Source organism: Tiliqua scincoides, chromosome 4 (genome assembly GCF_035046505.1).
Source record: "Tiliqua scincoides isolate rTilSci1 chromosome 4, rTilSci1.hap2, whole genome shotgun sequence".
Classification (NCBI taxonomy): domain Eukaryota; kingdom Metazoa; phylum Chordata; class Lepidosauria; order Squamata; family Scincidae; genus Tiliqua; species Tiliqua scincoides.
Genome location: NC_089824.1, coordinates 160,073,164 through 160,098,686, shown reverse-complemented (window position 1 = coordinate 160,098,686; position 25,523 = coordinate 160,073,164). Strand labels below are relative to the sequence as shown.

General features: G+C 44.0%; 1 protein-coding gene across 1 annotated transcript in view; it reads right to left on the bottom strand.

The window, feature by feature from the left end:
- The window catches only part of TRABD2B (TraB domain containing 2B), a 326,126-nt gene that overhangs the window by 3,375 nt on the left and 297,228 nt on the right, over positions 1–25,523 (bottom strand). The window contains exon 6 of the mRNA XM_066624617.1: positions 14,382–14,639. Coding sequence (XP_066480714.1) covers positions 14,382–14,639 — 258 coding nt within the window. The remainder of the gene's footprint in view (positions 1–14,381; positions 14,640–25,523) is intronic.

The window sequence follows — 25,523 nt, the reverse complement described above, 5'->3', positions numbered from 1 at the left end:
ACATTTAAAATTTGAATAAATTTACATAAATTAATGTACTAGTGGTGGAACATATATGAATGAATGAAGGTCTTGCAATAGCTCAAGGCCTGTAAAAGGCCTTGAACAAAGCAAGGCTGGCCTTTCTTTGCTGCCGCTACTGCATCACAGATGTGAAATAGCAAGCAGTGGAGGGAGCCCTCATCCCACAGATAATGCCAGAGGTCAAACAGTTGCCCTCATGCTGAGAGCAGTTGTGTTGGGCCAGTGCGGGCTCCAGCAAGTTTCCGGAGGGCCAGAGGCTCATTGGAGACTGGGATCTCCCTGAGGGCCGCATTGGGAGTCCTTGAGGGCCGCAAGTGGCTCCAGGGCCAGGGTTTGGGCACCCCTGCCATAAGTTAATTCTCAGTTGATTACAGAGGGGTGACTGCCTCACACAATCCAATCATTCTCACAGACATGGCTTTGACTGTGAAGAAATGGGTTTGATTCAACTATGGCTTTTGATACAAATCCCACTTTTTTGGCTTTGAGTCATATTTTCACCTTAAAGATTCCATCTCTACTACAGCAAAAGTCTAGCCCCAATAATACTTTAAAGAAGAATAATTATGTTTGAAGATGGTGGATAAAACATGTGGCGATCAAAGAGATCAATAATAAACTTGATTTTATATCAGAGGTTGCCAACCTTTTAACTTTAGAGCTCCTGAACCTTTAACAATTGTGTAGAGGAAGGAATTTCTGCAGGTGTGAGATGCTTCTAAACAATTGTTAAAGGTCCAGGAGCCCTAAAGTTGAAAGGTTGGCCACCTCTGTTTTAGATCAAAGGAATGGATGCAAATATCACCTTTGGTTCTGAAAACTAAGCAAAAAGTTATGGAATATTGCTGAGACATATTTTAATTTTGCCATCTCAAGAAGCTGTGCACCCTCACTGACAAATTGGAATGAAACATCTCAATCCTCATCACCCTGGTTCTGAGGGGATACCATGAGGAAACAACTCATCCCCCCTGACTTGGACAACATACATCCACCATAGGTAAACTTTGATGGAGACAATGCTCCTTAGAAATACTTTAACAGTGTTATTTGTATATGCTAGCAACTAAGGTCATTGAAACCAACTCTCTGTGTTGCATTTGATTCTTTTCTGTGTAACACGTATAGTATTTTTTATGGAGTCAGAAAAAATACTAGTTGTTCAGTAAACCTTTGTCTATTGAGTTCTTGATAAGAATTCATTCTGATGCTGTATACCTTGAACATGTTGCCCTGGGAACAGAGAGGTTCACATCCTTCATCGTAAGCTTCACACCTTTCACTTACACGAGTAGCTTACAGCTGATCTAGGGATGTGAAAATCTTATCTATTGGGAGCACAGCCTGTGACAGCATGCCCTTTAAGTGATTACTCCATCCCCAACCTAATGATTTAAAGATGTGAGAGTCTTTTCTGATTTGGCAACTAGAAGAATTTCATCCTTATTAAAACCAGTCTGTCAGGAAACTATATATCATCCATTAAAAAAAGAAAGAAAAAAAAAGAAACTTAATTTGAAAATTGCTATAACTGTTCAAGGTTATGTAGCTGGAAAACGGCACGAAGTGCCTGTGTGGTCCACACAGACAGGAGATGACAACATTAATTCTTCCTTTTGCCCTCCTCCCCACTACCTCAGAAATGCTTTGATGCTTTTGTAATATTTTGGGAACGTCCTTTCATAATTCCATAGCATGACTTACCACCGCAGTTGACGCAGCCTCCCCTGAAGAATTCATCCCATTTTTTATCCAAATCCCTGCGCTGAGACAAGGCTTTCTGTGTGTGTCGTTTATTTTGCCAGCTCTTCACAGACACCCAAGGCAGAATGAATTTAATCATAGACACAAAGCTGGGATGGTAACACTGTCTCATAAAAAGTTCACTTGCATTTCTGAGCTCATATCAGTTGTGGCATTTCGGGACTATGGCATTAATGCATGCATTTATTCAATACAAATCTATACATATGCAGGCTAAAAGAGTCAATTGATTATTTAGCTACATGAATGGCTTGAAATGCAAACTAAATGAACTCTGATCAATTGGAGCTTGTAATCCAAGGTTTGTAATGTTCTACGGTAAAATTTCATACCGTTTCCTTGTCCAGGGTGGAGGGTTTCTTTATCTGCAGCTGGGAGAGTAAAACTTGTCAAAAGGGTTACATGTAGCTGCAAGGGACTTTTGATATGACTGCTAAGGTACTGCTTTGGTCCACTGACTTTTATGGGGTATGTGGCTATTCTGTGGCAGCACCTCTGACCATCACGCATGTTCTGTGGCTTCTCCTACAGCAACAGCTGAAGAACAGTTTGAGAACCACTAGTTAGCATTCTCCTTACAGCACAATCTTATGCATGTCTACTCAGAAGCAAGTCCCGTTGACTTCAATGAGACTCCCAAGCAAGTGTGTATAGGATTACAGCCTTGATCTCTTGCCCATAACCAAAAATGCCTGGGAAGAACATTACCAGTCCAATTCTAACTAGGACTAAGGTGCCCTAGGGTGCAGAACGCAGTTCTGCTGCAACACTTCTGCAGTTGTAAATGGTTGTACAGTGGGCAACTTTGGTGCTGGAGAACTGCTGCTGGCTACTTCCAGTAGCAAGGTAAGTTGGCAGTGGGAGCTGGGTGGAGAGAGGGAGAAGCGGGAAAGTTTCTGAACAGGGGGCAGGCAGGAGGTGGAATGGACAGGGAGGGGTGGAATTTGGTGGCACCAGTATGCACCAGATCCTAACCCCATTTCCTGTCCCCTCCCCTTACCCTCCTCAAACCTGGGCAAGGAAACATGTCAGTAAAATAGATGGTGCAGATGTGAGAAGATCCATTGAGGCAGCAGAGGCTTGCCCCAGGATAAGGAAATAAAATTCCCTTATTTCTTGAGAATGCAGCTGGACTGTCCCATTCCCTCCCCAAGCAGGATACAGCGTGTGCTCCATTGGCATGGCTGCATTGGCAGTGATTGAGAATTCTAGAACAGGAAGGATGAAATGCACTATACAGCACTTTGGAGCTCAGGAAGAATTAGGCAGTTTTGGTTGCTCTTGCTTCCCCTTATTAGCAACATGGTCCCAACCTTCTAGCCTCCTCAACTGTTACCCTGCAGATGCCCAATATCGTCTGATCTTGGAAGCTAAGCAGGGTCAGGCCTGGTTTAGTACTTGGATGGGAGACCGCCTGGGAATACTGGGTGCTGTAGGCTTATACCATAGTCTTTCGAGACTGAAGGTTGCCAACCAACCTCTTTCCTAGTTTGGGATTGAGCAGACTTCACTTCAGCTATCTGTCGCCCAAAACAGCTGTAGCACTCAAAAGGAAGTTACTCAGTCAAACACACACATGGGGAGTAAAACCGACAGGTGTTTAAGTTATAAAGTCACACATCTTCAGGCCACTGTCCAACATGTGTTTCAAGAACCATTGTGGGAAACGGCTCTTAGCCTAGGGAATTTTGCCATTGCAAGGAGCTGAGAGATGAAAACTGAAGCCCTTTTAAATCTATGATTCATAACTGCAATAATTTTTTTCATCACAGTACACGAAAGACTGAAATAATACTTTTGAAATAAATAGCTCATCTACATTACAAACTTTAAAGGGCATGAAGAACCATCATGCAATAGAGAGTACAAGTACAGATCAGAATCTACTGCCATTATAGGTAACAAAAAAGATCTATAGATCTCGTAGATCTATATTAAACATCTATATTTAAACAACATTTAAATTAACAGCACACTCCTATGCATATTTACTCAGAGGTAAGTCTCACTGAATTCAATTGGACTTACTCCTAGGAAAGTGTATACAGGTTGAGATAAACAAGTGGTCATCTACAGCAATGCTTCTCAAACTGGTCCATAGACCAGTGACCAGTTCAAGACCCACTGGCACATGTGTGCATGAAATACAGCTAGTTCATAGCACACTGGCAAAAAGAAATTGCTAGCCAATACTCAGCAGGTACTTTGAGAACCACTGACCTACAGTATAAACGTGCTGTTCTTGCTACAGAAAACTACAAGTGCTTGGAAAGCTTGTGCTTCTCAGATTATTTTTCGAAGCTAACCAACTCAAAAATGCATCATCTTACAAGTGAGAGGATAAGATGGCAATTGTATATGCATTGCTTGCCTGATTTACCAACAGTCCAATCCTACCTTGGGCTTATGGTGGTGAACCTTGTGAAACAGCACTAAGTCCCAGGTCAACATGAAAGTCACACCGCTGTTGTGCTGGCCAGGGCCACCAGCACAAATTGCCAGAGGCTCCACACGCGCAACATTGGCTTTCTAAAATCCTGCTGGCAGTGGTGGGGCAGTAAATCAGGCAAGCAATGGATATACAATCATCAACTTATCCTCTCACTCCAAATCTCTTTCCCAGACCTGATGTGCTTGCATGAATCAGCTCAGTGATATCCTTGGCACAGGTCCAAGCTGCCCCAGAGTGGCTGCTGGGACTTACCCCAGGGCAAGGGGACAAATGTCCCCTTCTCCTAAGGAGACCTCCAGTAGCCAAAAATCCCCCATGGGATGCAGCATAGTCCACACTGGCACGGCTGCATCACTGCACAGTATTTGGTTGGGAATGGGCGGCCTATTCCTCACTTGAACAGAACACTTTTGGAGTCGTACAGGACAGTTTAAAATGTTTCAGTCCATTTTTATGAGTTGGAACTTTCAGGCAAACTGGAACTAAGATATGATTAGGAAACTGCCATTTGCCTAAAGTACTGATTAAATGCCCCAACAAAATACAAATAGGATTGAAATTGTCATTAACAAGCAACATATAATCATTTTCAGAAATGATCATCTTCTGGAATAACTTAGTTTTCAGTAATTTGAATAAAATCAGCTATGTTATCACAACCATGGCTCCAGCATCCACCCTCTGCATTTTATAGATGTGAATTCATTTATGAGGAGTGAAGTACCAGTAACATAATCTTTTCAAAGACATCCTTTCTAAGGACTTTCTGTTTCCGAAAGACTGCCTTCTACATTGTTACAAGAGGCTATAGCTGTCAAGATTCTCCCCAAGATCGGATGTCCACCCAGACTCCTCAGCATCAACAGGTATTTCCACGAGGACATGAAGGGCACTGTAGTCTTCGATGGCTCCACATCAGACCCCTTTGACATTCGAAGTGGAGTGAAGCAGGACTGTGCTCTCGCGCTGACCTTGTTTGGGATTTTCTTCACTGTCCTGCTGAAACAGGCCTTTGGAACTGCAACAGAAGTCATCTATCTCCAGACCAGATCAGACGGAAAGCTCTTCAACCTCTCCAGACTGAGAGCAAAGTCCAGCTGAAATGTCTGCGTAACTTCCTCTTTGCCGACGATGCAGCTATCACCGCCCTCTCTGCCAAAGATCTCCAGCAGCTCATGAACTGTTTTAGCAAGGCCTGCCAAGACTTTGGACTGACAATCAGCCTGAAGAAAACACAGGTCATGGTTCAGGATGTGGACTCACCTTTCTGCATTGCAATCTCTGCACATGAACTGGAGGTGGTCCATGACTTTGTGTACCTTGGCTCAACGATCTCAGACACTATTTCTCTGGATACCAAGCTAAACAAACACATCGGTAAAGCAGCTACCACATTTTCCAGACTCACAAAGAGAGTCTGGTCCAACAAGAAGCTGACGGAACATACCAAGATCCAGGTCTACAGAGCTTGCATCTTGAGTACACTTCTGTACTGCAGCGAGTCATGGACTCTTCGCTCACAACAGGAGAAGAAGCTGAACGCTTTCCACATGTGCTGCCTCCGACACATCCTCGATATCACCTGGCAGGACAAAGTTCCAAACAACACAGTCCTGGAATGAGCTGGAATCCCCAGCATGTATACACTGCTGAAACAGAGACGCCTGCGTTGGCTCGGTCATGCCATGAGAATGGATGATGGCTGGATCCCAAAGGATCTCCTCTATGGAGAACTTGTGCAGGGAAAGCACCCTACTGGTAGACCACAGCTGCGCGACAAGGATATCTGCAAGAGGGATCTGAAAGCCTTAGGAATGAACCTCAACAGATGGGAAATCTTGGCCTCTGAGCGTTCTGCTTGGAGGCAGGCTGTGCAGCACGGCCTTTCCCAGTTTGAAGAAACACTTTGCCAACAGAGGCAAAGAGGCAAAGAAGGAAGGCCCACAGCCAGGGAGACAGACCAGGGACACACTATACTTGCTCCCAGTGTGGAAGGGATTGTCACTCCCGAATCGACCTTTTCAGCCACACTAGACGCTGTTCCAGAACCACCATTCAGAGCGTGATACCATAGTCTTTCAAGACTGAAGGTTGCCAACAACAACAGCTGTCAAGAATGTTGTCCATATTTGTTCAGTTATGAAGAGGCAGTTAAAAGTAATAAAAGAGGATATATATTTTTGAACTGGTGCATTAAGTTGAATGCCTTTTGGATATGATATGTGTTAGAAATCTGTATCTGTTTGTATCCTTTTGTATTTTGATTAAATGGAATAATAAAAAAACTGCACACAAAAGTTGTATGTTTTGACAAAAGCCTGCAGCCTGGCTGTTTTGCTTCTTCTAAGGCTGACAGATGCAGAGTGACTAACCTGACATATCCACTAAAGAGCTGACTCACGCCCAATCCTACTGAACTCACAGTGTGGCATTGCAGCTGTGCCAATTTGGTGCCTGCTGTATCTGGAAGCCTTCTTGGAGTAAGGAAAAATATGTTCCCTTGCCCTAGGGCAGGGGTCGGCAACCCGCGGCTCTGGAGCCGCATGTGGCTCTTTCAGCTGTCTGCTGCTGCTCCTCGGGTGAAAGTGACAAAGAGGGTGAGAAGAGGCACCTGTGTTGGGAGGGCAGGCTGCTTCCCTCCTCTCCCTTCACCCCCACCTGCCCCGCATTGGTTTCCCTTTTCAATTTTGCCCGCTCTGCAGGCTTAAGCTCCCTGTTTTTCCCTTCCCCAACTCTCCAGCAGGACGCCCTCCTCCTCAGCCATTGTGAGCCATTGCAGCGTGCCTTTCCCTGAGCAGGTGCAAGGAGAGGCTTTTCCTCCATAGCAGAGGAGACATCCTGTGTGTCTACTCAGTAGTAAGCCCCATTACAGCAGATGAAGCTTACTCCCAGGAAAGGGTGCCTGTGATTGCAGCCTTGGAGCCTGCTCAAGGGGTAGGAGCCCGGCAGGTCTGTTCTCAAGCAAGCCCCGCTGTAGTCCCTGGGCTACTTCCAGGAAGGCGTGGAGGGCTGTAGCCTCAGCCCCCTCCTGTGCAGGTCTACTCACAAGTAAGCCCCGCTGTAGTCCCTGGGTTACTCCCAGGAAGGTGTGGAGGGCTGCAGCCTCAGCCCCCTCCTATGCAGGTCTACTCACAAGTAGCCAGTGAGGCTTCCTCCCAGGAAAGTGTGGAGAGGACTGCAACCTGAGAGCTCCAACCAACTTGTCTGCTCAGAAGTCCCATTGTAGTCAATGGGGCTTACTCCCAGGATAGTGTGGAGAGGGTTGCAGCCTGAGGGAAGGCAGGCAGGGCAGAAGCTGGCCTGTGGCTGCCCCAGCTCTGGCTTCTTCTCTTCCCCACCTCTGGAGTCTGTGTCCTTTTTTCCTTCCAGCAGGTTGCCTCTAGAAGGTGGGGGGAGTTCTTTAGTATTCATAAGCAAATGTCATAACCGCCATATGTATTGGAATCCTGGAAGATCTGGTGAGGAGGTAGATGTGGTGTCAGCAGTGGCCCCTTTAAGGGTAAGGCCTGGGCATCCAGCAGAGTGTGCTGCACAGCTGCAGCCACTTGAAGGCAATAGGGCCCTCAGGGATATAAGGAGCACCTGAGGAAGGGGGTGTGGGTTGTAGATGGAGTGCAGGTTGGAGAGGAGAGGCTGGGCTTATTGACTTTGACTCTCTGACTGATTTGACTGACTTACTTTGGAATCTGACCTTGGACTGTGACTTGGCTTATTGACTTTGGACTCTGCCCTGGATACTCTGACTGACTTTGTGACTAATGGACTGCTGGAGACACTGGAGTTTGAAGTGTGGCTGCTGTGCCCAAGACCTGCTGACGACCCAGGGTCTGCTGTAGTGGTGGGAGGCTGCTGGCAGGAGAGAGGACCTCTGCAGGTTGAACAGGGGAGCTACCCTGGAGGTGGGGTCCAGCAGGACTGCAGGGCAGAACCAGGGTCCTTTGTTGGGGGAAAGAAGGGGAGCTAATTTGCTTAAAGTGGTCATAATTTTCCAGGCAGAGAATGGCCTTGGAATCAGGCAAAACACCATAGAGAACTAGGTGTCTGAAAACACAGGACAAGAATGTATGACAAAACTAACTAAAAGCTACAAGAGGGGGCTACATTATAAAAATGGGACCTATAAGAGCGTAAAGGTAAGAAAAAAACTACATATGCAGTGTTATCTTCATTTTAGATGTCAATAGGGTTTTGTGGCTCCTGAGGTTTTTTCCCTCCGGAAAATGGGTCCAAATGGCTCCTTGAGTGTTTAAGGTTGCCGACCCCTGCCCTAGGGTAAGCCCACGGCAACCTGCTGGGTCTGTTGGACCTGTACCTGTTATATCCCTGACGCAAGTCCATGTGGACCTGAGTTGGGGGACTGAGGCCAGGAAGGGCAATAGGATATTGGTATGTGCTGTTGCTGCCAATACCACCCCATTCCTGGCCCTGATCTGCCCTCCTCCCTATGACCATTCCTCACCTCCCCATTCTGCTCCCTCCCTGCCTCCCTCTCACCCCTTACACTAACTTACTAGTACTGAAGGGCATCCACTGTTTGCTGGCTTGTGGACCCAGCCTCTTGCCACTTGCTGTGGCAGCCAGACCATGCTAAATGGCTTGTTGCATTTTATGAAAGCCATAAAGGCCCTTATGCCACTGAAATGAGCATTCTGGTGACGTGAGGCCCAAATAGGATAGGGCCAACAGTTTCTCAAAAATCTATCTATATCATCCTGCAATTTGTAGAGTTTATATTCCAGTCTGCCCTCAGTGCCAAGAAAATCTTGGAAAGCTGGAACTGCAGACATATTCCTTGCGTTGCACACAGTCGCTCTGTTTGCATTTTGCATTCCTGTGCAGTTCATTAAGAATGAAAGACTAGGAGCCATTTTTGGCATATCTGAGCATAAATGAGCTACATGTATAAAAATGGGGCAGATCTGACCCAGTAACACATGTCTGAAGTCAAACAAGGCTATCTGCTAACAAGAGATGGAGACTTTTAAGTTAAAATGAAATTACTATAGAAAACAAAACTAGGGAGAGGAATGTAGGCAGCCAGGACAACTAGCCTTAACCATTGACTTAAAGAATATTTGTTAATTTAAAAACATTTCTATCCCATCTTTTCTCCTGTCACCGGGACTCCCAAGGCTACCCACAGTGATACAACAAAACACAATCAACATGTTAAAAATACAACAATGAACTCTATGGCAACATCCAGGAAATGCAATTAGAATCTCAACAAAACATAACTGGGAAGTCTGGCCTGGCCTGGTGTTGTATTTATCCCATGCTTTCCAACTTCATATAGAAAACTTCCCTGCTAGGATTAGTGCCACCTTTTTAAGGGAAGTGAGAAATGCTGCCTGGGAAGAACTGCTGAGTGGACTGACATGAAACTGTTCCTCACGGCTTAAAAGAGCATAGGCTGGATTTTACATTGCTCCATCTTCTTTTCCTTATTGGACGTGAAAGTAGAATGAGACAAGTTCTTGATGTGAGAGGTACAAGGAGGAAGCAAGGTGGTGCTGGAGTGCCATCTTCTGAGCACTGAAAAACCTTCTCAGCACTCTTTCAGGGTCAGAGATTTCACTAGCATTGCCACCATAATGGTTAGAAACTTGCTTTTTCCACGATGGTGAAGATTCTCCAGATGTTGAATTCTACCCCAAATGGGATCTCTAGTTGCAATGCAGTTCCAAGGTAAGGGAACTGAATAATGCAGCTTCAAAGGAGAAGTGAACACTGGAGGCTCTGACAGTCTTCTCCAACTCAGACACTGATGTCTCCACTGAATTCAGTTTCTATCTCAATGGAGATAGGAAAAAAAGCTGCAGCACCTGCCTAAAAAAATTCTTGTGGCAACACCACCATAACAAAAGATGCTCTTGCATCAGGCCTTTGAGCTGCCATTTCTAATGGGATCTCTAGCTAGAAATGGCAGCTCAAAGGCCTGATGCAAGAGCAAATATAAAGTTAGTACCTACTGAACAAAGACATTGTGATATAGTCCATGTTCATTTGATGAGGTCATCACCACCACACTTGCAAAGTTCTAGAAGTAGAACACAAAATCAGGACATGACAATTTGAGCAGTGAAATGAGCAAATTACTTAGGAGTCACTACCCTCATTGTCCCAGTAGTGTAAATGCAGGGGATGGGGAAAAAGGACTCTGCTGATTCTACTGTTTCCCAAGTCATGTAAAATATTTTAACAACGACAAAGCGAGAGATGATGCAACGATCATGTGAAGGTGACTTTGCAGAGCTAAAAAGAAAGCAAAGGCCTGGGTGTGAGCACTAAAATTCCTTGCCTGTATTTCAATGACACAATGTCTAAGCAGCAGGAATTTGAGACCCTGTGGTGCAAAAAATGACCTCCACCTTTTGCCTACTTATCGTAAGAAAATACATGAAGAACACATGTTCAGAGGGCTTAATTAATATATCCTGCACACCCTGACCAGACAACTAATCCAAAAAGCTCTAGTAAAAGCCATCCAGAGAAAAGGAATATGTCGGCAGAGACAATGAGTGAAGAGATTTACTTCTTCCTCGCAGACACTGTTGAGTTATCCCATGCCATTATTTTACTTGCACGTCTTGTCTACATCCATCTTATTTATTGGGAAACAAGAGCTGCCAAGAGCAGATGTTGGACCAATTGCACAGGTGCAGCCTCATGGGCTTGGGCAAGGTTGTGCTGATATCGCTGAGAGGTGGATATGATCCTCTTCTATTAGCTGATTTATACCTCAGTCTTCTTGCCAGATGAGGAAGAACAAATACAAGTGCATTAAATTTAGAGGCTACTCAGCGGATTACATAATACAACTTGGCTATCTTGAGCACTTCTCAGCACCCCTTTTTGCTCCAGGGGACAGAGATTTTCACTTGTTCAAACAGCATCTTCATGTTTGTGAAAATGGAATCAGAGCAAGGTGTTTATTCTAGATGATTTAATTTTGAATTAAAAAATAGTCATCAATAAACAATAAAACTAGCATTTTATTAATAGAATTATTACATAATACTTAGCAACCCAATCCTATCCAGGGTTTATGCTGACAGATCACGCAATCCATCAGCATAAGTTCCAGAGTGATGGCACAAAGACCGCTCTGTCATTCTCTAGGCCGAAGACTGTCAGAGCAAATGGACATGGGCGACAGCAGCCTTCTGAACCTCCTCCATCCTGTGCTGCCTGGTAAGTCCTGGTTAAAATGGGGGAGGATCATGGGCAGTTTGAGACAGAAAGTGAGTCAAACTGGGGGTGGAAGGGGGAGGGTTTCAGTGGTGTCGGTGCATGCCAAGTTCCTAACCTCCTTTTCCTGGCCAACACATCCCCTGATTCTCCTTGCACTTACACCAGTAAAAAGGATACACCAGTAAAAAACTTACCACTCCTGGGTTGTCTGATCACCCCCTCCCCAATAGCATGCAGTGTGCGCTCTGTCAGCGGCGCTGCATGCTATGGGCTGGCAGGCAATCAGATTGGCCTGTAAGTTATAAATTTTAAAATGTGAAGGAAAATCATACTATTAAAGTACAGGATTATCCTCATGCTTGCTAGGGGATCAAGTGGCCCCATTTTCAGTAAAGGCTCCTTGGCCATGAAGCTTCCTGGGTGATCTGGGGCCAGTCACACACTTTCAGCCTCGTCTACTTCACAGGGTTGTTGTGAGAACAAAAGGAGGGGAGGAACCATGTATACCATTCTGAATTCCTTGGAGGAAGAGTGATATAAAAATGTGGAAAAATAAAATAAAAATCACCTAGGCCTCTTCCAAAGAAACTTAGAGCACAATCCTAACCAGGTCTACTCAGAAGCAAGTCCTACTTTGTTCAATGGGACTTACTCTCAGGAAAGTGTGGTTAGATTGTAGCCCCAGCCTCTCTCTTCATGAAGACAGGCACCATAGCTTCACACAGTGTGGAAACAAAACACAGTGGAAAACATTTGAGTTCATTTAGTGAAATTTGCCTTTCAGGAGCAGTTAAATGAAATTAAAGGTTTGTTGTGATTGACAGCATCCTGTTTGTACATGGCCTGCAAGGAACTGGGCATCCAATTTTGGATGGCTGAAAATACCAGCACAGTTGGTCAGGTTTGCTACTACTGGCTGACCAATTAGTGCAGTGTGTTGCACTCATCTGCTTTCATCACACAACTCCTTTGTTTTTTACTTTTAAACTGAAAGAGCAGTCACATGTAAAAGAAGCTGATTGTTGCTAATATTTCTGCTGTCTTCTGGGATTTAATATTCATTGTTAGAATACCACAAAATGCCATTCTTGGTGTTATTACTTTGCTTTCAGTATGATTTGTCTTCCACACATACCAAAACAAAAATAGGGGAAAGCAAAACCAACCCACAAACTGTGGGAGTAGATGGAATGCCTTGTGAGAGAGTTCTCTTTTGGAAATTATAAAACATGGGTACAAAACCCACTTGCAATTGACAATGGAGGGCTTATTTAATTTTAAATTTTAAAAGTTTAATTTTAAACTTTTAATAATTTTAAACTTAATTTTAATCTAAAACTATTTAACCTACCTTTCTTCACACTTAGCATGTCAAACCAATTTACATATTAAAAACATCAAGTATAAAAACAATATGTCATAAAATCAGGAGAGTGAACAATAATAATTAAAATCGTGTAAAAGCAGTTATATTCATGGTGAAACATAAAAAGTGAAAATACATAAGTATCAGTAATCTAGAGCAACCTGATAATGAAAACTCTGACAACACTATTTGTGTTTACTCAAATGCAATCGTCTCCATCCCCCTCATAACATGTTACTTTGTACAACAGCAAAGCAATGAGTTTGTTGCATTGCATCTGGCCACTCCATCTGGAAGTAACTGGTGATGACATCATTGTCAGTTACTTCTGGTGGTTCTTCCAATAGGTGGACCATGCAAAGTGGTATGGAGGGAAACAAATGTTGATAAATGCTGGCCTAGCTCATTACATCACGAGATTCAGTGTGGTCTAGCTGGACCAGGGGTGTCAAACTCGTTTCATACAGAGGGCCAAATAGCATTCATCATGTCTGCTGAGGGCCAAAAGTGAAGTCATTAGACAGAAAGTGATTAAACAGGTCATAACCAAAAATAAACACTTAGCTGCAAATGACAGAAGAGAAAACATGCAAAACTTGATCATATTTCAAGATAAGGGACAGCCCAATTTTTATGTGGACTGCCCTTTCAGCAGTAACACCTCAGCACTGATCAGAAGCTGAGAGCTGGATAAAAAGCTTTTGAGGGTCACATCTGGCCCCCGGGCCTTATGTCTGACACCCCTGAGCTAGACCATCAGACGTGGGCCTGGGAGATGCCTGCCTCCAATCAATCTGTTATACAGGAATAATAGTGGCCTCCTCAGAGAATCCTGTGGTGCTAAACAAGATAAGGAATGTAATGCCCTCTTCACATCAAAGTGACATAAAATGGTTATTACAGTTGTAACTTTTCAACAACAATGTTTCTTTTTGCCACAACTTCCATTCTACCATATTCACCCAGCACCTAGATATGTTGATAAACGAGCCACAAGTGAACTGCCTTCCATTTCCATTCCTACTGTATATCTAGGTATGAACTGACTGCAGAAGCAAACATGATCTTGTGTTCTATGACTACTATGCATTCTTGCACAGAAAGCAGTCTACTGCCTCATTGTAGACCTTCACACCCTCATAGAACACAGTAGACAACCATTATTTTAGAAGTATATATCTCTGTGGTTCAACAGATTGTTGCTAATATACTCTTTGGAAATAAACCATGTTTTTCTCTGCACCCTGCTTGGATCCACTTCAATCAACTGACCCACTATGCTCTTGAAGGATACATCTAAATGACTTTCTTTTTGACTTTGAATCTCTGATTTCAGCACCTGCTGGTCCTCCTCATTGATTCACACAGCTGCAAAGGACTGCCCATGGACCAGCACAGGGTGTGTAATTCACACAGGTGGCTGTCCACAGTGAAAACCACACCTTTTTATAATACAGTTCCCAAACTCTCAGTTGTTCCTAGAGTACTCAAATAAAAGTATGGGGATATATTACCCAAGAAACCCTGAAGGTGAAGACTATGAAAGTTGAAAATTGGTAAAAATCACCGAACTCAGCTTACCCATCTTCTATCCGCACCCAGAGATCATTGAATTGTCTTTGGCGATGGTTTTTATACTGCTTTTTATGCCACTTCTTTTGCCGGCCAAATTCCTCCAGCTGACTGATGCTGTCTGGCAGTAGATGTGGAGGGAGGCTGTCATCCTCACTGGACTGAGGAGGCACTGAAGAAGATGGTGGTACAAGTTCCACAAAATGGACAGCAGGTGCAGATGTGGCCAAGGAGTCCCTGGAGGGTAGGTTGATATTTGTCCCGGAGCTGCAAAGCAAGTTTATGACATGTGATGTGTGAATCTCTGGTCCGTAATACTAGCAAACTTCAGACATGAAGCACTGCATGGATTCACCATCCATATACTAGGTACAAGAAAAAGGTCAGTACACAATGTGCATGTTTTGTTCTGATGCAATGATGGCTGTACCCCTACTCGAGAATTTTTTTCATTCAAGAAAAAATATGTTAATATGCTTTTATCTGTTTTTAAATTATGTTGTTAATCTGTTTTTTGATTATGTTGTTTAATCTGTTTTTAACCTGTTGTAAGCCGCCTTGAGTCCCTTCGGGGAGAAAGGCGGGGTAAAAATAAAATTATTATTATTATTATTATTATTATTATTATTATTATTATTATTATTATTATTATTAAAAGTCTGGGGGCATAGAAGTTGTGGTTCTAGCTCTTCTTTTCCTGTAAGACTCTTCTCCTATACTGGATACATAAGATACTATCCTGAGGTAATGTGAGAACTAACACTACTCAAGGCAACAATTTAGTTGGAATTGCTTTTATTGACAGCAGTTCAGCAATGAATAAGCTCAAGAGTTGGCATAAGATAATGGTTAGAGCAGTGGTTCTCAACATTTAGCACCGGGACCCACTTTTTAGAATGAGAATCTGCCGGGACCCACTGGAAGTGATGTCATGACTGGAAGTGACATCATCAAGCAGGAAAATTTTTAACAATCCTAGGCTGCAATCCTACCCACACTTACCCAGAAGTAAATCCCATATACTATCAGTGTTTAAAGCGTATACTAGCATGTATTCACTGCTGAAACAGAGACGCCTGCGTTGGCTCGGTTATGTTGTGAAAATGGATGATGGCCGGATCCCAAAGGATCTCCTCTATGGAGAACTCGTGCAAGGAAAGCGCCCTACAGGTAGACCACAGCTGCGATACAAGGACATCTGCAAGAGGGATCTGAAGGCCTTAGGGATGGACCTCAACAAGTGGGAAACCCTGGCCTCTGAGCGGCCCGCTTGGAGGCAGGCTGTGCAGCATGGCCTTTCCCAATTTGAAGAGACACTTTGCCAGCAGTCTGAGGCTAAGAGGCAAAGAAGGAAGGCCCATAGCCAGGGAGACAGACCAGGGACAGACTGCACTTGCTCCCAGTGTGGAAGGGATTGTCACTCCCGGATTGGCCTTTTCAGCCACACTAGACGCTGTGCCAGAACCACCTTTCAGAGCGCGATACCATAGTCTTTCGAGACTGAAGGTTGCCAATACAAAAGTAGCCTGTTAAAAGTACAAATGTGTAACATTTCCCCAAATGCAGTCACATATCATGGTAGTATCAGGTCTAATATATTAAAAATAAAATACTGAAATGAATGGGGACCCACATGAAATTGGCTCACGAACCACCTAGTGGGTGCCAACCCATAGTTTGAGAAACACTTGGTTAGAGTATTTGACTGGATGAGGAGACCCAGTTTCAAGTTCTGACTCAGTTATAAAGATCACTTAGAGATAAACTGGGTCAGTCACTATACTTCAGTACAGGGGTGTCAAACATAAGGCCCAGGGGCTGGATGCAGCCTATGGAAGCTTTTTATCCAGCCCTCAGGCTCTCAGCTGCTGAGCCAAGCTGAGGTGGTACTGCTGAAAGGGCAGCCCCCTTGAAAATTGAGCTCTCCCATAGCTTGAATATGATCAAGATATGTATATTTTCTGTCATTTGCAGCTAATGAGTTCCCAAGTGAGAAAAAGTGCTTGTTTTTGGTCATGAACTGTTTAATGACATCACTTCCTGCCTAATGACGTCACTTTTGGTCCTCAGCAGGCGTCATGAATGCTATTCGGCCCTCTGTATGAAATGAGTTTGACACCCCTGCTTTAGTATAACAGCCCAATGTCACCTAACTTCCCACACTGCTCTTGCAGAGGCACTCACAGTGCATTGCACACACCATCGACAGCCATTTTACAACAGTTCTGTTTGTCATAAATCCCCTTGCCTTGAAGTTATAACCTACTTCATTATTATGAGGATACAATGAGGAAGTTTCTTCAAGGGAGAATGAGATATAAACAATAATGAGCTGCTTACAAAAGCACAGAGGAAACCTCCTGAGATGTTTGAAAACAAGGTTGCATAAGCAGTCTGCAAAATTACTTTAGAAATCTGCTTCAAAGAAGGAGGCACTGTATTAGATTATATTCCTTTCGACTCATATGAGTCTTTTCTTGGAAAGAAAAATGTCCTTGTTTTGTTAAACCTGGGTTTTTGGTAATGGAAAGGGACATGTGACATGACAGCTTTATACCTCATGACACCATTCTGCTACTGCTCCAGGACCATTCCCAAATATGAGCTGAAGTTGCTTCATCGTTTCTCACAAATTTCAGAAATATTGGTCAGTTTAAGTATTCTTCACATCTTTTATATACACATGCACACAAACACACACACACTTTCGACAGAGAAGGGTCCCAATATCTGTGGATCAGGTCCAGGCCCCCCCAGCACGCACGCCCCCTCTGGAGGTGAGGGGAGCTCTGCTCCCGGAGAGGCCTCTGCCAAGCTCAGACTGAGCTCAGGAGGCAAAAAAAAAAAAAGCTACTTCCGGTTTCACAGAGAAACTGGAAGTGATGCTTTTAATGCCTTACAAGACATTAAAACCTGTAGGGCTCCCCTGGGCCTCCCAATGCCTAATAAGGCATCAAAAAAGTCACTTCTGGTTTCTCTGAAACTGGAAGTAGCATTTTTTTTTTTTGCCTCCTGAGCTCGGTTTGAGCTCAGCAGAGGCCAGGGACGGGCATCCCCGGCCTCCGCTGAGCTCAGAGGCCCCTCCAGAGGCAAGGGGAGTGGAGCTTCCCTCACTTCCAGAGGGGGGCATTCCCTGGGACCCCGGGGATGGGTGTTCACCCATATTCACAGTTTCAGGTATCCGCGCGGGGCTCCGTTCTGTAACCCTGTTCTGGAATCCCCATTGGAATAAAAAAAAAAAATCAGTGGATACCAAATCAGTGGAAAAACAGCTTTCAAGTCCCAATTCCAGGTTTCTTGTTCTTCCATTGCTCCTAATAGAATAATTTCATTCCATTAGATTCCATTATTCACCCCATGTAGTGGCTGAATACGGAATAGCTTCTGTACTGATGCATTCTAGGGTGACAACAGAGAAGCAAGAAATCAGGAAGTGGGTCTTTAAAGCTAACTTTAACCCCGAGAAGCCTGGAACCTGTGCAGTTTAACAGCGTGATGGTAGGAAATGGGATTTTAGTACTTTTTTCCTTGTTACAAGGCATTTAAATGTGGACCCTGGTATCAGTTGTGAGTCAAATCTGTGGAAACCAAATCAGTGGATACTGAGGCACCACCTGTATATAGTCTGCTATAGGTTTGCTTTTAGGAGACAACAATGCACCAAAGGATTAGAAAGTTTCAAAATGAAAAATAACATTCTCCACACTTCATGCACACATTTTCATAAAAATGACTTGGGGAGTGGTGCCCCCATTCTGGGAAAGAATCTGATACTTTCAAGAAAAATCCTGGCTTCTGTCGCATTTTAGAACGAAATAACCTAAGTGGCAATGCCCCTGATGTTTTGTCTGAGTGACTACAGTTATGCTAAAATAAGGGACAGATGACAAGCCTGAGGGGAGAAGGGTTTAGCACACAGGAGGAGTGAGATCCTCCATATGGTTCATGTTACTGCAGAAGCCAAATGATTCTCGAAAAAGATGGGTGATAGCTGTCACAAGCCATCCTCAAGTGTAAGAAGACAGCACTTAAAGTTGTCTGCAGGCAGCCTCACTTCACTCCCATGGGCAGAGCTCACTCTTAAAACATGTGACAGCAATGCACATGCCAGCGATATTCAATGTAATCCCCATTTGTTATCAAAAAGTGATGAACTTTTTCAATAAGGTCACAAAATTGCTGTAGGAGGAATTGTGTTACTTGTCATAACACAAGTCCAGGCTGCCCCTGTCCTTTCACACTGATTGTACGGAACAGCCTCACCTCTCATTCATCTCACTCCTTTAATGTCCTTATTGGTAAAAGGGCCCCCTACTCAGGTTGGTTGTTGTCTGAATTTTGAATTTGATTCAGGGAGCAATTGCATGCATTACATAGTGTAATTTGTAAGCCTAGAGCAGTGGTGGACCTGGTGGGGGGGCAAGGTAGGGGGGCAAAAGCCCCAGGTGCTGTTCTTGCTGAGTGTTCACTATGCCCGTGCACTGCCCCTTGCCCGAGCCATTCTGTGGGCAAGGCTCCTCGTAGTGTTCAGCAGTGAACAAGAAGTCTTCTGAGGCTTCCCATGCTGTTTTAAGTAGTTTCGTTAGGAAACTGGAAATGTTGTTTAAATATTAAATATTGTTTAAAACAGCAAGAGAAGCCTCACAAAGCTTCTCAACCACTGCAGAGCATCACATGATACTCTGTGAGTATCTGGGGGGGGGGGCGGCATGTCGCAGACCTGCCCCAGGTTGCAACGAGGGCAGGTTCGCTACTGGTCTAGAGATTATGGATCTCAGCTATGGCAATTTGCACAACCTGAAAGATACCATCATATTCAATTCACAGCTTTCTTGTTACTCCTCTTGCCTTTTCTTCCAGAGAGGATGTCTGTACACAAACTATGTGGACTGCACAACTTCTTTCAGAACAAAGGTTAGGAACTGGGTAAGCTGGCATCAGTTAACTAATTTCACTATCAGTGCATTGTTATACATGGCAAATATCACAAATCCAAAATGTGGCTATTAAAGAAGCTGAACAACATTGAACACCATGAACAATAAGCCTAACAAATTCTGTTATCCCAAGAACTACACAACTGCCCTTTCATCACATACTTCCACAGCCACACAGACACAGTTGAATTGATGTGGTGGCAGTCACTGTTGCGCCCTTCCCCATAGATTTCAGACACTTTTTTTCTCACTTGGTTCAGCTTTTACATCAACTTTGACACAACAGCTGCTGTCTTTTCTCTGTTCCCTCTGCTGTCACCAGGAGCCATGGCAGATATTTCTCTTATTACAGATGAGATGACTACAGCGAGTCCTAACTTATTTATTTATTTATACAGGTATTTATATACTGCCTTTCTTTGGTCATCAGATTTCTCCTCAGTCTTTAATCCAAGGTGGTTTTCATAGGCAGGCTGTTCTAAACCTTACAATTGAATAGTTCTAGTCTTTCATAGAACTCCTCGTTCCAGCTGGATTCCTTCCCAGTCTAGCCTCTCTCTGGCCCTTCGCCTCCCATGCTCCACTTGATGGCAATTCCTCTCTGCCAGCTAGGGTCAGCTCATCAGTATATCAGCGTGTCCTCAGTTCTTGGGTACTTCCAGTTGTTTCAAACTGGCAGCCTCTGATCTTCAGGCATGCAAGGCGGCAGCTCTACCAACTGAGCCAGACCTCCTGCCCTTAACTTTAAGTTGTTTCATTCAATGTTGTTTCATTGGTTGCTCAGTGGTTGGTCAGTTGGTCAGTGGTTGGTCAGTGGTTCTCCATCATCTGACCTCCACGTCCTCCAAGGCTACTGGAGGACCTTCATAGGCCTATTGGAAGTCACTTCTAGGTCACACCAGGCCCACGACCCACTTCCATGGCCTTGTTGCACCCCAGAATGCCTTTCTACGAGGGATTATGGGGTGCAACAATGCTTTACAGTGTGACAGTGAGCCCACCACTTGAGAGAGTGATATTGATACTGCCTACAGTAAAATTGGTTGTGTTATAAGTCATTTTGCTTAAAGCTGCAGTTTCCAAGAACTTATCGACAACTTTAAGTTAGTACTTGCTGTATTCTTTTTCCTTCCAGGTGGAATCTTCTTAGTTCTTCCCTTTGAGTCTTCTCCAGTCAAAGGGGAGAAGGGATTATATTAGGGATTGCTGAAAGAGAAACCAGCAGGGAAAGGGTGAAGGCAGAGGAGCAGCTGGAAAGGAAGAGGGGACAGGGAAAGAGAGGAGTTAAGTCTCCAGTCTTCAGACAACTTCACTTTTTCCCTGCCCCCTCTTTCTCTCCAGCAGTCCTTTTGCTCCTTTGCCTTCACCCTTTCCCTGCTGGTTTCTCTTTCAGCAATCCCTAATTCCCATGGTCACCAGAACCTCCCAGATAGTCTGCTGACCACTCCTTATACAGGGTTTGCTACTAGATATTTTGCTTATTCAGGTTCACTGAAATCAACAATCTGGGAGCTCATGCAAGGAGACCTTTCCCCTGAAGCAAGAAGGATACTGAAGGAATTGCATGAACTAACTTACAACCCTAAACTTTAAAACTGGCAATGGGTAAAATTCATGTCATGATTCTCCCAAAACAATCTACTTTGGGTTTGATGTGGATTAGGCCTGAATTTGCTCATTTTAAAGCTTATCTTGGTGCTTTTGGGAACATAATGAGGCTTCAAGGCCTCAAAGTTTCCCTGTGAGTTTATCCCTTTATCTTTTTCAAAAATGTACCTTCCAGCAGCAGTGGTGGGAGAGATGTGAAGGGGTGTGTTCATTTCTTTGGCCTTCACTAGGTCTTTATTTCAGGAAATTTCAGGTGGAAATATCCTTGCCTTATTAAATTTGTCAGGGTTTCTAGTCTCAAGCCATTTGAATATTTGCTTATCTGCTGGCAAATCTTGAGGTCAATGGTTCCCAAAGTGTGCACCACAGCTTCTGAGGGCACATGGCGAACTCACAGGGGTGCTGTGGCACCCGGCGGCTTCTTCTTCCAGCTCTCCTGGGCACCACCATCTTGGATCACACTGCTTTAGAGTCTCATGAATCCTAAGGAGTAGAGCCACTCATGATTGCTGCTGGATGCGGAACATTTTGTGGAGAGGGAAGGGGAAGCAGCTTGGAAGGAGACTATTCAAGTGAAATTCCAAAGACTTTTCACTCAGCACTTAATCAAATTAATATCTCTGAACTGATTGTTTCATTTATAAAACCTTTCCATCTCCTCTTTTTCAAAATTCTCTCTATTCCTACTTAAAATGGGTATATACTTCAGCGCGGAGGCATCACTAGGGTTTGCATCGCAAGAGCTCACTGTGTCATCCCCATGCTGGACCTCTTCCTGTACCAGATCATACAGAATAAATTACAATACCAAACCCACAGCCTCAATGCAGTGGCATCATTAGGGTTGGTGTAAGCCCCATTAACTTTATTTAGTTATTTATTTTAATATAGCACAGTACAGGTCACCCAACAAATTAGTAACATATAAAAATCCACTGGCCAACTTGGTGGCACTCAAACAACTGAATAAGGGCGCAATCCTAACCCCTTACGTCAGTGCTTTCCAACACTGAAAGGGCAATGCAGCTCTGAGGTAAGGGAACAAACATTCCCTTACTTTGAGGAGGCCTCCATGAGTGATACCCAACTGCAGGATGCAGCACATGACCCACTGGCACTGCTATACCAGTGCCGGAAAGCGCTGACATAAGGGGTTAGGATTGCGCCCTAAGACTTTTAATAGTAGCTCTGATACAAGGAAAGTTGACTCATACTAACATTGGTTTTGTTCTGTGTCATAATAATGTCTCATTGGCTTATCAGAACAATCAGTCACATTGGTCAGTTTTGAGTTAAGAAAATCTACTATTTATTACATACGGCAGTTGTGTTTTCCTTTTCTGGTTAACTGACCATAACATTTGATAGAATATAAACAATTCAACACAGTTTGTTTCATTACATTGTGTCTGAAAGTACTTTTCCAATGATACATAACATGATGGTATTATTCAGAAATTCAAATTTTCCAAAATTTTGGCCTCTCGTGGTGTCACCCCCTCCCAAGGGTATCACCTGGTGTGGTCCACACTCCCCACACCACCTAGTGATGCCACTGCTTCAGTGGATAGTTCTTAAGCATGTCTGCAGTGTGCCACTGCTCATCTCATAGAGATGCCTCCAGTCCATTTTCTGTATGGCCTTCATTCCACATTCCTGTCAGCACCACTTTGAAAATCAGAAGCTGTATCTTTCTCGAGAGCTGCATTCATGGAGAACAAAGTTTTACCAGACAAATCTTATCACTTCAGACCTATTTTCATAAAAGCAGTGAAGTGATTGCTCCCACTGAGAGTTTGAATAGGAACTATGTTTCATAATATACTCTCCCCAAAGAAAAGAATTGTAGTTCTCTTACTGTCAAGAAAACTCCATTATGCAATAAACCGAAACACTGGGAAAATGAAAACCACTTGTGGTGTCCTTCCCTAGAGCACATTATGTCACTCAGAAAACATCCGCCTTGGCATGTTTGTTTTTTTTCATTGGGGGTTTGCTTATTTGTCTGGAAATGCTTTTCTCCCTGTGCCAGGTGCCTGAGATGGTATCTCGGCCATTCATTCACAGCACTTCCTAACGCCTAGAAAGCTATGTAGCAACACCGCCCTTCTCCCCCCCCTTCAATTGGCTTGGCAACTACTGCAAATTACGACTGAAACCATGGATGGCATCTGGCCTAGATTCCTGCAGTCATGTTACTTGTATTTATCCACTGTTCCATGCCAGGTTGTTTTGGAAGAGCTTCCTCTACCAGTATGCTAGCCTGCCTTCTCTTAGTCTGTGTATACAGCACCAACAATTTTGTTTAGTGACTTGACCAGAAGTTTTGTTGGGGATGTTAGCTGTTCATTTCCAGTCACATGCCAACACTTCACATTAGCATTTGTTACTTCACATACTGAGGTAATTGCTACCAGTTGACCAGCTGTTTTTTAGGGCAAGCAAATCTTACCAGTCGATCATCCAGGAGGCCAGTGGGTATCTCTGAATGAAGTATTAATGACTCCAGAGTATTCTTAATGGAGAACTTCCCTAAAAGATGGGCTAACCATAAGGGTCTTGTAAACTGACTTTCATTTCCACTTGATGGGAGGGATTGAGGTAGGGGACTCAATCCACCTCCCTCTGACTGTGAAGGGACAAAAGAAGCAGCTTACAAACATTGACTGGCAGAGTTGAGCAGGGAGAGGCAGACAAGCCCTGTACAGACAAACATAATGTGGACACTGTCCGTGCAATGCTTAGCATGCCCACTAAGCCACATCTCTCCTAAGCCCTGTCACCTGCTAGCCATGCATTCAGCATGTCTGCACTGACAAATGTCATTCCCAGGGAGTCTTTCTCCCTATGATCTGATTGCCCAGCCTTCCAGATCGCAGGAAGAGAGGCTTTCCTGACATAGCGTTTGTCAGAGCAAATGCTGTACACATGCACAGCAGAGCTTAGTGGTTATGTCCAGGACTAAGGAGAGGGGGCAGTGGGGGGAGCAAATCCATGGGGCCCAGGCTTCCTTCCAGGGGGCCTGGGCCATAACAAAAACAAAGAAACAACAGTATATAGTACACATCAAATTTATTACAAAATAAGTTTGGTACCTCAATCTCAACCTATCTAGTCATGCCAAGTTAAAACCGGCAATTAAAAACTTTTTTAAAAAATGTAGGAACATCTGATTTGTAGGAAAATTTAGGAGGGGGGCCCCAATCTAGCATCTTGCCCTGGGCCCAATCCTAGCTGTCAGTGCTGGGGCAGGGCACGTCCTTAACTCCCCTCCTCACCCAGCATCATGAGGACAACATCCAAGTAATGTTGTCAGAACAGGGTTACCAAGACAATGAAAATGGAAGCTGAGAGAGGCTGAGCTGGGAACTCAAGCACCTTCAGGGTGCAGGAATGACACAGGGGGTGGGACACCCCTCATCATTTTTCTGCCTCAGTGTAACCACTTCTGTCTGCCCCATGGCTGGGCCAGTCCTGCTCTTTTCCTAAGCTGGGGATACGTTTTTGCTCTTTGGGAGTTGGTAGAAGTTGACAGAGAGTTAGCATTTCTACCCTTTGAGCATTAAGTCATATGCTCCAAGAGCCCTCAGCGTGCTACAAGTGCTTGACTTTAATGCATAAGGAGTACAAATGTTTTTTCTGGACAAGCATGAAACTGCTCACCTATCTCTGAAATGGTTGACTGCTGTGAAAAACAAATAGTAAAGACTTTTAAAAGTAGAACAAAAATCTGGTTCAATAAACTGAACAAGAGTTGTGGTTTTCCATAGAAAAAGCAATGTTGGTCCACTTAAGTACCATACTTAAGTATGGAGTTTGTGGCTTTTCTTCTCTAAGAATTTGCTTCTTCTCTCTGAATTCCAGAGTAATTTCTGTCTAGCACTTTCACAATACTTCCTAATATGGGAAATTCATAAGGTGCAATGCGCACATAATGTATTTTAAGGATAATACCATCACTCTAAGACACAAATGAAGTTGATTATGTCTTCGGGGAGAAAGCAGGAGAAAAAAATATTCCTGGAACTATCTCTGGGCTGTGCCAAATTCCTAGCATTAGCTGGCTGGCATTAGCTGGTGGAGGGGAATCAAATAATGATATACCACAGACAAGAATTCTCAATGTATATATAGTGTGGTTCTAGATCTAGTTTACTATTCCAAGAAAGGGAGGGTTTGATGTGTACTAGGTACAAAATTAAAAGTACAATCCTATGCATGTCTGCTCAAAAGTAAGGCCTACTGTGTTCAATGAGACTTACTCCCAAGAGTGAATAGGATTGCAGCATAAGAGCTCTTCCCCTTGGAAGCAAGCAATGGATATCTGTAATTTCAGATTATAGCTCTTTTAAAAATGAGGAAGGCTAATGGTGCAAGCCTAACGTCTACTCAGAAGCAAGTCTCATTGAACTTAATCTTACTCAAAGCCCAATCCTGTGCTTGGCAGCACGGCTCCGTGCCGCCAAGCACTGTTGCAAACGTGTCGTAAGGCATATTTGCCAGCCTCACTGCCAGGCTCCTGCCAGTGCTAGCCCAGCTGGGCTAGCGTGGGGCGGTTGCCCAGCTTCCACGGCTTGGTGTCCTGACTGCTGAACTGCGGAACTGT